The sequence below is a fragment of the Paralichthys olivaceus genome, chromosome 7, assembly GCF_024713975.1.
Source record: "Paralichthys olivaceus isolate ysfri-2021 chromosome 7, ASM2471397v2, whole genome shotgun sequence".
Lineage (NCBI taxonomy): Eukaryota > Metazoa > Chordata > Actinopteri > Pleuronectiformes > Paralichthyidae > Paralichthys > Paralichthys olivaceus.
This window is the reverse complement of record NC_091099.1, coordinates 15,298,141-15,310,241: the sequence shown is the minus strand read 5'-3', so window position 1 is coordinate 15,310,241 and position 12,101 is coordinate 15,298,141. Positions and strand designations below refer to the sequence as shown.

At 38.2% G+C, this 12,101-nt stretch overlaps 2 protein-coding genes across 4 annotated transcripts; both read left to right on the top strand.

The window, feature by feature from the left end:
- Positions 1 to 1,821: 1,821 nt before the first annotated feature.
- LOC138410835 (intestinal mucin-like protein) lies at positions 1,822 to 3,951 on the top strand. The gene is made up of 5 exons (XM_069528544.1): positions 1,822 to 1,826; positions 2,801 to 2,910; positions 3,000 to 3,244; positions 3,381 to 3,564; positions 3,661 to 3,951. The coding sequence occupies exons 1-5, from the start codon at positions 1,822 to 1,824 to the stop codon at positions 3,813 to 3,815; spliced, it is 699 nt and encodes a 232-aa protein (XP_069384645.1). The 3' UTR covers positions 3,816 to 3,951.
- A 1,988-nt stretch (positions 3,952 to 5,939) lies between these two features.
- Positions 5,940 to 11,730, top strand: gtf2h1 (general transcription factor IIH, polypeptide 1). 3 transcript variants are annotated; one of them, XM_069527873.1, is made up of 15 exons: positions 5,940 to 6,069; positions 6,929 to 7,097; positions 7,193 to 7,385; positions 7,855 to 8,020; positions 8,152 to 8,245; positions 8,472 to 8,621; positions 8,718 to 8,797; positions 8,912 to 9,045; positions 9,154 to 9,241; positions 9,338 to 9,426; positions 9,883 to 10,000; positions 10,195 to 10,285; positions 10,603 to 10,718; positions 10,850 to 10,942; positions 11,029 to 11,730. In XM_069527873.1, exons 2-15 carry the CDS (start codon positions 6,944 to 6,946, stop codon positions 11,113 to 11,115), a joined length of 1,653 nt encoding a protein of 550 aa, XP_069383974.1. In that variant the 5' UTR covers positions 5,940 to 6,069; positions 6,929 to 6,943; the 3' UTR covers positions 11,116 to 11,730. The 3 variants fall into 3 exon arrangements, with proteins under 3 accessions (XP_069383974.1, XP_019969582.1, XP_019969589.1); XM_020114023.2 differs by lacking the exon at positions 5,940 to 6,069 and adding an exon at positions 6,323 to 6,539; XM_020114030.2 differs by lacking the exon at positions 5,940 to 6,069 and adding an exon at positions 6,358 to 6,544.
- Positions 11,731 to 12,101: the final 371 nt, after the last annotated feature.

Here is a 12,101-nt window from a genome sequence, read left to right as displayed (position 1 = left end):
CTCTAATTTGAGAGGTTTGAGGGATGTTTACCTGCTTGTGTTGTAACAGACAGAAGGAGACAGGAGAGCACAAAGACTAAATACACAGGGGTGGTAGGAATAATTAAACACAAGTTCAAAGTCACTGTGTTGTTACGTCCATCACATTCTGAATGTGATAAATATTATTTACATATTGTAGTATTTATTTATTTTTGCCAGGATCAGTTTTTAAGTTTTCTTTTACAGTCTCTTACTGATTGTGGTGACAAGAGGCTGAAGTGCACCTCTACCCGAGTCTGAATGGAACTTTAAGCATTCATGTTTCTGTCTAGTTCATTCTGGCCATACACCCTAAAAGAAAGATACATAGTGGGGTTATATCTTTATATTGGTCTGTCTGATTGTCACCAAACTTGAGCATTTCGTTTTGCCATGATGCCACTACAAAATGTATGCATGTGCCACTAGGTGGCGCTTTTTGCACAAACTTGAAAGATATGCTGCTTCTTCACTATCATTCAGGTTGAAGTCCAGCATGTTGCATCTAAGGACCCTCACGATTCTTGCTGCGCTTACACTATTACACCAATCTGTGAGGAAAACCTCTCAGACATATTTCAAGCTTGGTGAAATATTCTGCTCAACCCGAGCCATGAATTGTACCTGTGGGCCTTCAGGTCCAACTTGCTTCTCATTAAGGGGTGGTCGGCCTGGTCAGGCTCATGAGAATAAGAAAACACAAACACTCAAAGTACTGGGAAAAGACATTAAATTAAAATGTTAAAGAGAGACATCCACAACCAGTGGCTCTCAAGGGGAATGGACAGACACAGAAATATTCATTCTTGGAGAAAATATTCACTCAACGTCCAGTTAGTCTGGCATGAATCAAATGCCCAGATGCTATTAGTCAAGGTGTCATGTGGGTTATCTAACCTTCCATTCTTGTCTAATATGGTTGAACAAAATCAAGTGCAGCTTCATCAGACCTTCATCGGGAAAAATTTTTTATAATATTAGTTTCAGTTAAATTATTTTTTCATTACTGCAATTTATAAATTTCCCCTGGTATAAAGGTTGAGCTGGATTCAAGATACAGGAATCAGACATGTGGCCTGTGTGGTGACTTCAATGGAATCCAGGTTTCTGATGAGTTCATCAAAATGGGTAAATATTAAATAATAGAGCTTAAAACTAACCAAATCACACAAAATTAGTCCTCACATTTGTAAAAAAATCTCTTTTTCTTCTTGAATAAGGGGCTGCTACTGAAGATTTCGTCGTGGTCTGGAAAGTCGATGATCTCAATGATCTCATTAGATTTGGGAATCTTTTACACCCATGTATTGACTTTGTGACTGTTGTTTTTTCGCACCCTGTGACAAATCACATCAAATTTCACACCCTCATATGAGTCCTCCAGATGTGCTTAATTTAATCATCAAGATCCATGAATAACTTCCTGGAAAAAAAAATTTTTTTATGATCATCTAAATCCAAACTTTTCATTTAATGGGTTCTTCACTGACCCATATCGCATCCTTCCTCCAAGTTTTATGGTAATCTGGATTAGTTTTTGTGTGATGCTGCTAACAGTCAAACAAACAAATGAAAAAAGTTGAACACTTGAAAAGGTGAACACTTTTTACTCTCATTCCTACACATATATAGCTTTTTCAGAGTTAGCATTGTTTTACTGCTCTAAAACTAATTGTCATCATGTTTCTCTCAAGGGAGCCTCTTTGATGATATCACACAGAGTGGGTGTGTTGCCATATACCAGTGCTCCTGTTTGCACAATGGCAAGTCATACGGACCAGGGAAATCATACTCAAGGGCATGTCGTAAATGGTAATCACTTTGGTTCTTATATTCACAACATGTTTAAATAAGCCAGTCTGTCAAGTCGATTTAACCATATCTCTGGTGAATGGAAATGTCAGGACATGGACTGTCCCACTATCTGCTCCATCCTGGGAGGCTCTCACATCTCCACCTATGATGACAAAACATACACATTTCATTGAGAATGCTCTTACGTTTTCTCCAAAGTAAGGAATTAAAGCTCAAATTTGTTTATTCACTCACAAAGATAATCACAGCAGGGGTAAATGAGAGTTGGAGAGCAGGTTGTAATCAAATGTATTTTTATTTTCTTGACTGTAGGAAACTAATGGGACTTTCAGTGTCATCGGTGACCTGTTCAGATGTGAAAAATCAGATAAATCAACTTGCCTGACTCAAGTCACAGTAATGCTGCAAAAACAAATGGTAAAAAGTAGTCTATTTTATGGTTCACTCTAATTAACTATAAAATGTTTCTTGTTGATTAAACAATTTAATTTTTTTTACCACACTACAGAAAATTGTAGTTAAGATTTATCTCAATTAAAATGTCAAAACAAGGTCTTTGATTACTTTGGATAAAGTGAAGATGCTTATAACATATACTTTGCATACGCTCATTGGTCTTTCAATTATTAATGAAATATATAAACAAAACAATATTACAGGTCTTAGTTACCTTAAGGTCTTAGTTACCTTAACCAAAACTGAGGATATTCTTCCACAGATCCAGTCTAACAAGTAAGATACATAAAATATAAAAAACGCATTCACATACACCATGACGACATACAAAATCACACAATGAGAAACAGTAATACACATAAATAAACAACAAAACAAATGCTGCATTTCAACTAAGCATTATTTCTGTGTGAAATTCTTTCCTCATTCCCTCAATGTCATAAATTATAGATTTATATTTAATTTAACAAAATGCTCCTGGGAAATGTAATTTTTATTGTTTTAGTAGATTATTTAAAGGAAAATGTGTACCAGTGACCAAACCTATCTGTGAAAATGGGTTACAGCCAGTTGCGATCTATGATGAAACGGGCTGCTGTTTTCACTACGACTGCAGATGTAAGCACAACTCAAATTGAAAAAAAGAGAAATCAAGCAGCTACTTAAAATACATCAGCAAAATATAATCTCTAATTCTATACTTGCAGGTGTCTGCAGTGGCTGGGGAGATCCTCATTTTATTACATTTGATGGCCAATATTACAGCTTCCAGAAAAACTGCACATACGTGCTGTTCAAAGAGATCATTCCCAGATATGGTTTAAAGATTCTTATTGACAATGAAAACTGTGACAGCTCTGGAGCTGTGACCTGCCCTAAAGCCCTGAATGTGTCTTACAAAGACTATGAAATTATTCTCACACAAGAGAGGATTCCCAAGACCGTAAACAGGGTAATTATCACAACAATCAAATGAGAGTTATTCTAATTATTTTACTTGAATAGTGTGTTTAAATTATATACAGTGAGGGTCTGTAGAAAATGTTATGTATGCTGAAAATGCTGTTACAAATGTTGATATTGTGCAGGTCTACATCAACGGCAAGCAGGTATTCCCAACCTACTCTAATAAGGACCTCAGCATTACAAGTTCAGGGATCGAGCTGCATTTGACAATCCCAGCAATTGAAGCAGTTGTGACATTCAGAGGACTTTTATTCAGCATTGATTTGCCATTTGCACTCTTCCACAATAACACAGAGGGACAATGTGGTAAGTTAATCATTGGATTGTTGGCAGAGTACATCAGTTGAAAACAGAAAATGCCAATTTAATATTTGTCCTGTTGATATTTACTTTTACAATAAGGTACCTGTGACAATAACAAGAAAAATGACTGCAGATTACCAAATGCCATGATTCATTCCTCATGCTCTGAGATGGCCAATCACTGGCATGTACAAGTTAAGGAAAAGCCATATTGTGAGAAGGGTTCTCATGATAGGATGATTACTCTCATCTAGTCCAAACAATTGTACGTGAAGCTTCATTACGCTGTTTTTACAATTAATCCTGACCTGCTACATTTGTAATGGTTGTAAACCATCAAATTCCTGTCGACATATCACAAGATATTTTTTATTATTATTTTATCTCTGTTCAAATAACCCAGTCTTTTTATTTAAAGATATGAAAAACCCATCCATATGTCATTCACAGGCAATCATCCTCCCATCTGTCAAATGCACAACACCACCACCCATCTGCAGACAAAGAATTGCAAGTCAGTTGTGCTGGTGGAAATGACAGCCTGTGAAGGATCCTGTGGAGCATCCTCATCAATGTGAGATGCATGAGAAGGAATAGGAATTGCATTGGCAGGACAAGTGTTTGTTAACATTGCACAGCAGCTGACTGACTCTGAGCTTGTCTGATCTATTATTTACAGGTACTCTGCAGAGAGCAACAGTTTGACACATGCATGCTCATGCTGTAAAGAAATGGCCACCAGCAAGAAGGAAGTGGAGATGATCTGCTCTGATGGCAGCAGGCAGAAGCACTCTTACATTTCAGTTGACAAGTGCGGCTGTCAAGTCGCTGAATGTATTGAAACACCACAGACTAATGGAAAAAGTTTGAAACTGGAAACCAATCTCACTCAACCTTGATTTTGAAAAACTCCAGAAATGTTTTTCATCCAAAAAGAGCTTTACTTCGAGCTGTTAGACCTTTATGTTTCATGTCTTCCAAGGATGATGAAAATGTTTCCTACATTTAAGACACTGGATCTTTGAACCTTTACCTTTACCTGAAGGTCATCATGACTGTCAGTGTGGCAGCTCTGGCGTCATGATGATTGCACAGGCTGGTATCATGTACTCTTTTAACTTTTTCCAATGGCAATGTGATGTTTTCAGCCCATGAGGGTCTTTCTTTCAATGCAAATAACTAATGAGACAAAACATATATATGAAGGGCTTCAGATTGACAGTATACTGCATGAATGAAGAAAGATGTTTTGCAGTGTTTATGTTTTTGGTGAAAGGATTTTCCAACATCTAATGTGTCACATACACTTCTGTCAAATATGAAAATCTTCAGTGCTATTAAAACTACTAATGATCATGCATTCAATATTTGTTCATATCTTGTGTATTTCTTATGATTTTGTGTTAAATAAACAGGCAGCATTGGCTGAGTTTTAAGTCTCTGTTGTGTCCATGAGTGACCGACAGAATTTTCTGAAGGAAAATAGTCAGTTTACTTTGGGTATCTGTGAACTAGCAAAGGGACCAAAGGAAGTAATAAAAGTGGGAGGAGTTGAGATCATACCTCCACCAAGGCCCAACAGTCACCTTAAATTAAATCGAGCTGCAAGTTTATTTCACACATGCATATATATATTAGTCTCCTAAATTCCCTAAATGTGCCTGATTTCTTAATGTTGAAAAACCCTCTCACAATTTTAAATGCAGATCTGGATTCACAGCATAATTTAATGGGTTCCTCCCTGATCCAGACCACATCCTTCCATTAAGTTCCGCAGTGATGCGTTCCTTTGTTTCTGTGTAATCTTACTCACAATCAAACAAACCAACAAACATACAAATGAACAGGAATGAAATAACCACACCCTTGACATAAGTAATAATGTCCCTCTAATATCATGTGTATGATTGTGATAGTGACTTTCATTATAAAAAAACTAAATCTAAAATAAATTAGCAAAACTGAAAGACACTTCATTACATATATATTGAGGTTTGATTTTTAAAAATTCTTAAAGGGATAGTTCACCCAAAAATGAAAATTCACTCATTATGTACTCACATGACGTCCACAAAACACTTTTGGAGTTTCAGGGGTAAACACTATTCAATCCAATCTAAATCCAATACAGATGCGACCACTTCTTATACGTAAAAAAATCAACTGAAAATTGTAAAAAAAAAATTCTGTTGTTACGTTTGAAGACGTGGTCACCATCTATTTCAATTGTGTTGGATTTGGCTGCAACGCTTTTTACCCCTGAGACTCCAGAAGTGTTTTATGGACTCAAGCACTTCACCCACCCCTCCATCAAAGGTTCAAAGGTTCAAAGGTTTTATTTGTCATCTGCACAACAGATACAGCGAACATGTTGGCAATGAAAATACTAAATCCCAGGCACCTCAAGCAGCTCAACATGTAATAGTGTCAGAAAAATAATAAATTAAGAGTAACTAAAAATACAAAAAATACAAAAAAACAAAAATACAATAATCCATCAACAAAGTGGTGAGTAGAGAATGACTGAATTTTCATTTTTAGGTGAACTACCCCTTTAAATATTGGGTTATGCTCTGCAGAATCACAACCTGGTGTAAAAACGATCTTGAATTAGTAGCAGAGACAAAATCATACTTTTTTATACATTATGGATTGCACGTATTTATATTGAATCACTTCGAACTGCAATTCCAGTGCCAGCCTGAGAGGGGCAGCAATGTGCCGCAAACAGCCTCTCTGATGTCTGCTCTGACCGGAACTCATTGTCCTCGCCGCTGAACCTCGCCGGAACGTTTTGAGTGTGGCGCTCAGCATGGCAGTCATGTCGGCGCTGGGCTCTGGGCGTCCAGTGTTCATGTAGTGAGGATTGAGTCAGAAATAAGAGCCTCTGTCATTTTTATACTCTGGTGTACATCCGTTAAAGATTATGCGTTGAGGACAGGCGGAGGTTGTTGACTGCTGTGTTGGTTTATTCGGAGGTAAAGTAAGTTTTCTGGCCACTTCCCCTCAGGCATTTTCTCCTCTTCACTGTGAGCTGCGGCTAACTGGTTAGCTAAGTTGATGTGATGAAACCTCAGCAGGCTCCTATAGTCTATTGTACTATCTATCACAGGATAAAGGATTTGTAGGAAACAGGACGTGAACTTGCTTTTAGCGGAATTTGTTCTTGTGTCTCAGACAAAGTGTTTCATCTATCACCATAATGTTCCTCATTGTTGATTCTGCACCTGTCAAGAAACAATTGTGTGGTTTTGTCAAAGCCTCAGAAATATATTTTGGAGGAGTAACATTCTTTTTTGTAATCTCCTATTCGCTCTTTTATCTGTGACACAGTGTAAAGTACATAAGACATCTTTTGTTCTCTCAGGTGTCTGTTGGGACGATGGCATCACTGTCAGAAGAAGTGCTGCTGGTGGTGAAGAAGGTTCGCCAGAGGAAGCAGGATGGAACACTTTATCTGATGGCTGAACGTATAGCCTGGGGTCCGGAGGGCAAGGACCGCTTCACAGTCAGCCACCTATATGCAGATATCCGCTGTGAGTGTTGGACACCACCAGCTCACATCCAGTGCTGTGATGATAATGTGTTTTTGATGGTGGTGTTCTTAAGCCATTATTCCTTTTCTGCACAGGCCAGAAGATCAGCCCGGATGGTAAATCCAAAGTTCAGCTCCAGTTGGTCCTTCACACCGGCGAGAGCACCACATTCCACTTTTCCAATGAGAGCAGTGCGATCAAAGACAGAGACGCTGCGAAGGAGCTGCTGCAGCAGCTGCTGCCCAAGTTCAAGAAGAAGGCCAACAAGGAGCTGGAGGAGAAAAACAGGTGAAACAATGTTTTTTGTCCTTGACTAGGCTGGTAACATTCAATTATTTATTTATTTTTAACAAATTGCACAAAAAGATGAAAACCATCGTACTTAATGATACTAACAGACGTTGCTTGTGTAACCATAGCTTAATATCAGCTGCTGTAACATGGTACCTTTCCATGTAGTGGAACTAATTAGGGATTATCCTATTTTATCTTGGATGTAATGTTGATTTTATGATATTATACAAGACAATATCTAAAATCTTATCTAATTTCATGATATATATATTTTCTTGTGTTAAAGATGGATTACAATAAATGAACAAGGTTCTTTGAACTTAATATGGAAATATCTATAAGTGGCTTCATGTTAACTTTACTAAAGAGATTTAAGCAAATCATTAGAAACTTTCTTGGGTCTTATTAAATGAACAGAACAGTGATCATCATCTGAAATGTTATTGCTTTATTTTCCCTGCAGGATGCTTCAAGAGGATCCTGTGCTTTTCCAGTTATATAAAGATCTAGTGGTGAGCCAGGTGATCAGTGCAGAGGAATTCTGGGCCAACAGGTTAGGGGGCGTAAACAACGCAGACCCAGCACTGTACAACAACAAGCAGGAAGTCGGTATATCTGGAGCCTTTCTGGTAAATAGATCACACATTAGAGTTAGACCGCACAGAATAAAAACAACCTAACCTTAGGTTTCATAACTTTAATCTTTAAAAATGTAAGTTTTAATAAATGAATGAACAGATGTCCTTTTCATGTATTACAGGCAGACATAAGACCTCAGACAGATGGCTGCAATGGTTTGAGATATAATCTAACTGCTGACATTATTGAATCCATCTTCAGAACATACCCGGCAGGTAAACAATTACTTCTTCACTTTGGAGCAACAGTTATAATAGATCAAGTAAAGGCTACTTCAATGTCAGCTATTAATTTCAACTACAAACTACGACACTGATTTTACAGATTCACACACTGTCAGCCACCACAGTTACTGATACTCACTGTGCTTCTGCTGTTCCTGATCTGAATCATAAAAGATGGGATTAAATATATCTCTATCAACTTGCATTGTGCTTGCAGTGAAACAGAAGTATAGTGAAAATGTGCCCCATAACCTGACGGAGAAGGAGTTCTGGACCAGCTTTTTCCAGTCCCATTATTTTCACAGAGACCGCATCAACACAGGAACACAGGATATTTTCTCGGAGTGCGCCAAGCAGGATGAGATGGGTAGGAGCATTTTCTAGTGGTGTCAGTACGTCATTTTATTACTGTAAAGTATAAGTCAGTTTTCATGTATTAACATTTTAAATCTGTCTCCCGAAGGGTTAAAGTCGATGGTGACTCAAGGAGTGAAGAATCCTCTGGTTGACCTCCTGTCGTTAGAGGATAAATCATTAGATGAGGTGAGATAATTGGCCAGCCTCAGCCACGTTCTGCTATTCACTAACCATTAACTTTTTTTTTTTTTCTACTTCCTCCTACAAACCCAAATACTTGACCTTTTTCCTGTGGCACAGGGTTATGGAGTTAGCACAACACTACCTTCAACTTCCAATGCAAACCGGACAGTGAAGGAGAGCAGCAACTCTGCCATCATAAAGCGCTTCAACCATCACAGTGCCATGGTGCTGGCAGCTGGCTCACGAAAGGGGTGAAGAAAAGTTTCAGACTCTTAGATCCCACTGTACTTTGTTTTTAAACTTCACAATCACCTGCTCACTGTGTTCCTCTTTTTTCTAACTACGTTATGTTTGTATAGTGAAACACCAACAGACCAAGCAAGTGAGACAAGCAGCACGGATGGAAACTCGAGGGATTCAGACTTCTTTCAACCTCCTGTAAAGAAGGTATGAGGGTTCTGTAGCTATATAAATATTTTTTGGATATTACAAAATTAATAAATTCTGCTTAATAAACGTTTTTTCTGTCTGCAAACCTTTAAGGTTAAGTTACAAGAAGCGATAGAATATGATGATCTCCAGGGGGAAAACAGACCAAAAACAGTCCCACTGAAGCTTAAGAAGTCTGACAGGTACACTTTGTCCACATTATATTGTTGTATGTTCTTGTTTTTTCTTGACTGGGTAAGTTAGCTGTTGTTCACTCCAAATGGCAGGGATTAGTAACAGAGTTATGAATGTGAAATTAATACTTGTGTCTATAAATCTGTCAAAATTGTACGTTATCCATTCGAAGATGTCTTGAGGAAGTCTCTCTTCCTCTGGACAAAGTGCAAACTTTATTTTGTTTCATAATAGATTTAATGTATAAGGTCAGAGTAATGGATTTCTCTATGCTAACTATCTATGGTTTAAGTGAATGGGAAAGTGTTCTCAGACTTTTGGGCCCCACTGTGTATGTTTCTGGTAGAGGGGATTGGATGCGCTTCTGTTTGGCAGCTGCCTCTTCATGTCTAAAGCTGATAAAACAGACACATTTTCCCCCTTTGGACATGTTTGATATGTCTCTCTATCCATCTCTTTATAAGGTATGCTCATGGTCCAGTGCCACTTCAATCCCAACAGTATACAACTAGCCAGGAGATCATCAACTCTGTCAACTGCATCCGCCATGAGATGGCCAATTACAAACCCAACCTCACTCAGGTTAGATAATTCACTGTCTCTAAAATCTAATAATAGAGGAAAATCGAACCTGAAAATGTGATTTAAGTTCATTTATTTATGATTGTGATATTTTCTTCTGATTTTAAGAAATTATCGACAATTTAAGTTTCGCTGTAAAGTTACGAATATGTTAACTGTTATGAACGAGTTCACATCAGTTTAACTCCCTGCAGGTGTTGTCCAGCACAGCAGCGAGTTCTGCCATTGCTGCACTCTCTCCAGGTGGCGTCCTCATGCAGGCAGGAACGCAGCAAGCCATAAATCGTAAGTGATCATTGAATAACATAAATATTACTGTGAAAGTTGGTGACCAGTGAGAGCCTGAAGCACTTCTGACATGTGTGAGGCAGCTGAACTGCTGCCGAGCAACACGTTGGACTTGAAGTTGTCCGTGCTGCTGTCTATCGTCGTGATGGAAGTAGGAATTATTTATGGGAAAAAAGACTCATTTTATCAATTTACTCTCATATTTCAGAATTTTCCACTGAACCATTGATTTGATGTTGTGTTCACCCGAATCTTGTAAATGTCATATCTGAGAGCTTTATCTGAATATTTGTCTTGTTTTCATTCTTTTTCAGAGATGATACCCACTGATGTTCAAGGAGAGTTGAAGCATCTCTACGTAGCTGCTGCAGAGCTATTGAGACACTTCTGGTCCTGTTTTCCTGTAAACACTCCATTTTTGGAAGAGAAGGTGACAGATATTTAACCTTATTCGAAGGAAGGAGAATTTATATAGTCAAAATGGGTTGTATATAATTAATTAATTGTAGATACTAAACATATATATAAATACATTTTTCATTGTTGTGTTCTTTCACAAAGGTAATGAAAATGAAGACAAACTTGGAGAGATTTCAGATGACCAAGCTTCGACCTTTTCAGGAGAAGATTCAGCGCCAGTACTTAAGTACAAATGTGAGTCTCTTAGGCATTATTGTTTACACAGTGGGTTTTACCAGGTAGCACTTCCCAGATATTACATCTCTTAAATGTTCCCTCAGCTCACAGGGCACTTGGAGGAGATGCTGCAGACTGCCTACAACAAGTTCCACGCCTGGCAAACCCGTCGGATGATGAGGAAAACCTGAGGTCTGATGGCTTGTCAACAAAGAGGACCAGAAAGTCATTAAAGTGTACGGACATGTGACCTGTGAAGGTCCTGCAGACTGCTGTGAAGAGGGCACAGCCTGATGGGACACAGTCCACTGGGACTTAATGAGGGGATGTAGATGGACGCTGCCACATCCTCAGATGCTCAACAGACTAGTTGCCTCTCAGTCACAAAAAAAAACTGTAATTAGTTACCTTCTCCTTAGTTTGTTTCCTCAGTGTTTGAGAGACTGATGGTTGAACAGGACTTTTAAAATGGTGTAACATGACCAAACTGCAGATGGAAATCGTTTAAAAAAAGGCTCTCAGGAAAACAAGCTGAGGTGTGAGATGCAAGCGGAAGACTGCCAACAGAGACGGAGAGGAGAGCTTGGACATGACGAGGAGGATAACGCCGGCTCGCTTCGTGGAGGAAAATCTGAAGCGAAAAACAGGGGGAAGTGAATATAGCAATACTGTAAAGACGTTTCACACTTGAGTGCATTAATGTGTGTAAGTGAACTCACACTGTCACTGGTTTGTAATGTCTGCACCTTCTGTCTGCACTGGAGACAAAAATGTAAGTGAATTAAAGTGAAGCTTTTGTTCATGTCCACATGTCTGATCAAACTGCAATATTTCATCAAGCCTGCGCACCTCCACTTATTCATGTTTCAGGTCATTTGTCCCTGTTTTTATAAGACGGATTGTTTTTGATACCATGTTACATTATAAAATACAGCATATGGAGCTGTGTATTGTTGGCTTCCTACATTAAGTTAGTTTTCTTAAGACTAATCTGAGCATCCAGTGCAGCCACTGGGAAAAGCTACAACATTTTCACAACTAATTAGAAAATGTGTACATGTGTGTATATATATATATATATATATATATATATATATATATATTTACAAACATGCAGATATGTGAACAACACAAAACATTCAGCTTAAGTGACAGTACAAATAAATCAACAAGTCAC

Coding starts and splice junctions, on each gene's coding strand:
- LOC138410835 (XM_069528544.1), top strand. Junction 3,245..3,380: donor TTCCCAAGACCGTAAACAGG/GTAATTATCACA, acceptor GATATTGTGCAG/GTCTACATCAACGGCAAGCA. Junction 3,565..3,660: donor TAACACAGAGGGACAATGTG/GTAAGTTAATCA, acceptor TTTTACAATAAG/GTACCTGTGACAATAACAAG.
- gtf2h1 (XM_069527873.1), top strand. CDS start 6,944: ATGGCATCACTGTCAGAAGAAGTGCTGCTGGTGGTGAAGAAGGTTCGC. Junction 8,021..8,151: donor GTATATCTGGAGCCTTTCTG/GTAAATAGATCA, acceptor CATGTATTACAG/GCAGACATAAGACCTCAGAC. Junction 8,798..8,911: donor AGGATAAATCATTAGATGAG/GTGAGATAATTG, acceptor CCTGTGGCACAG/GGTTATGGAGTTAGCACAAC.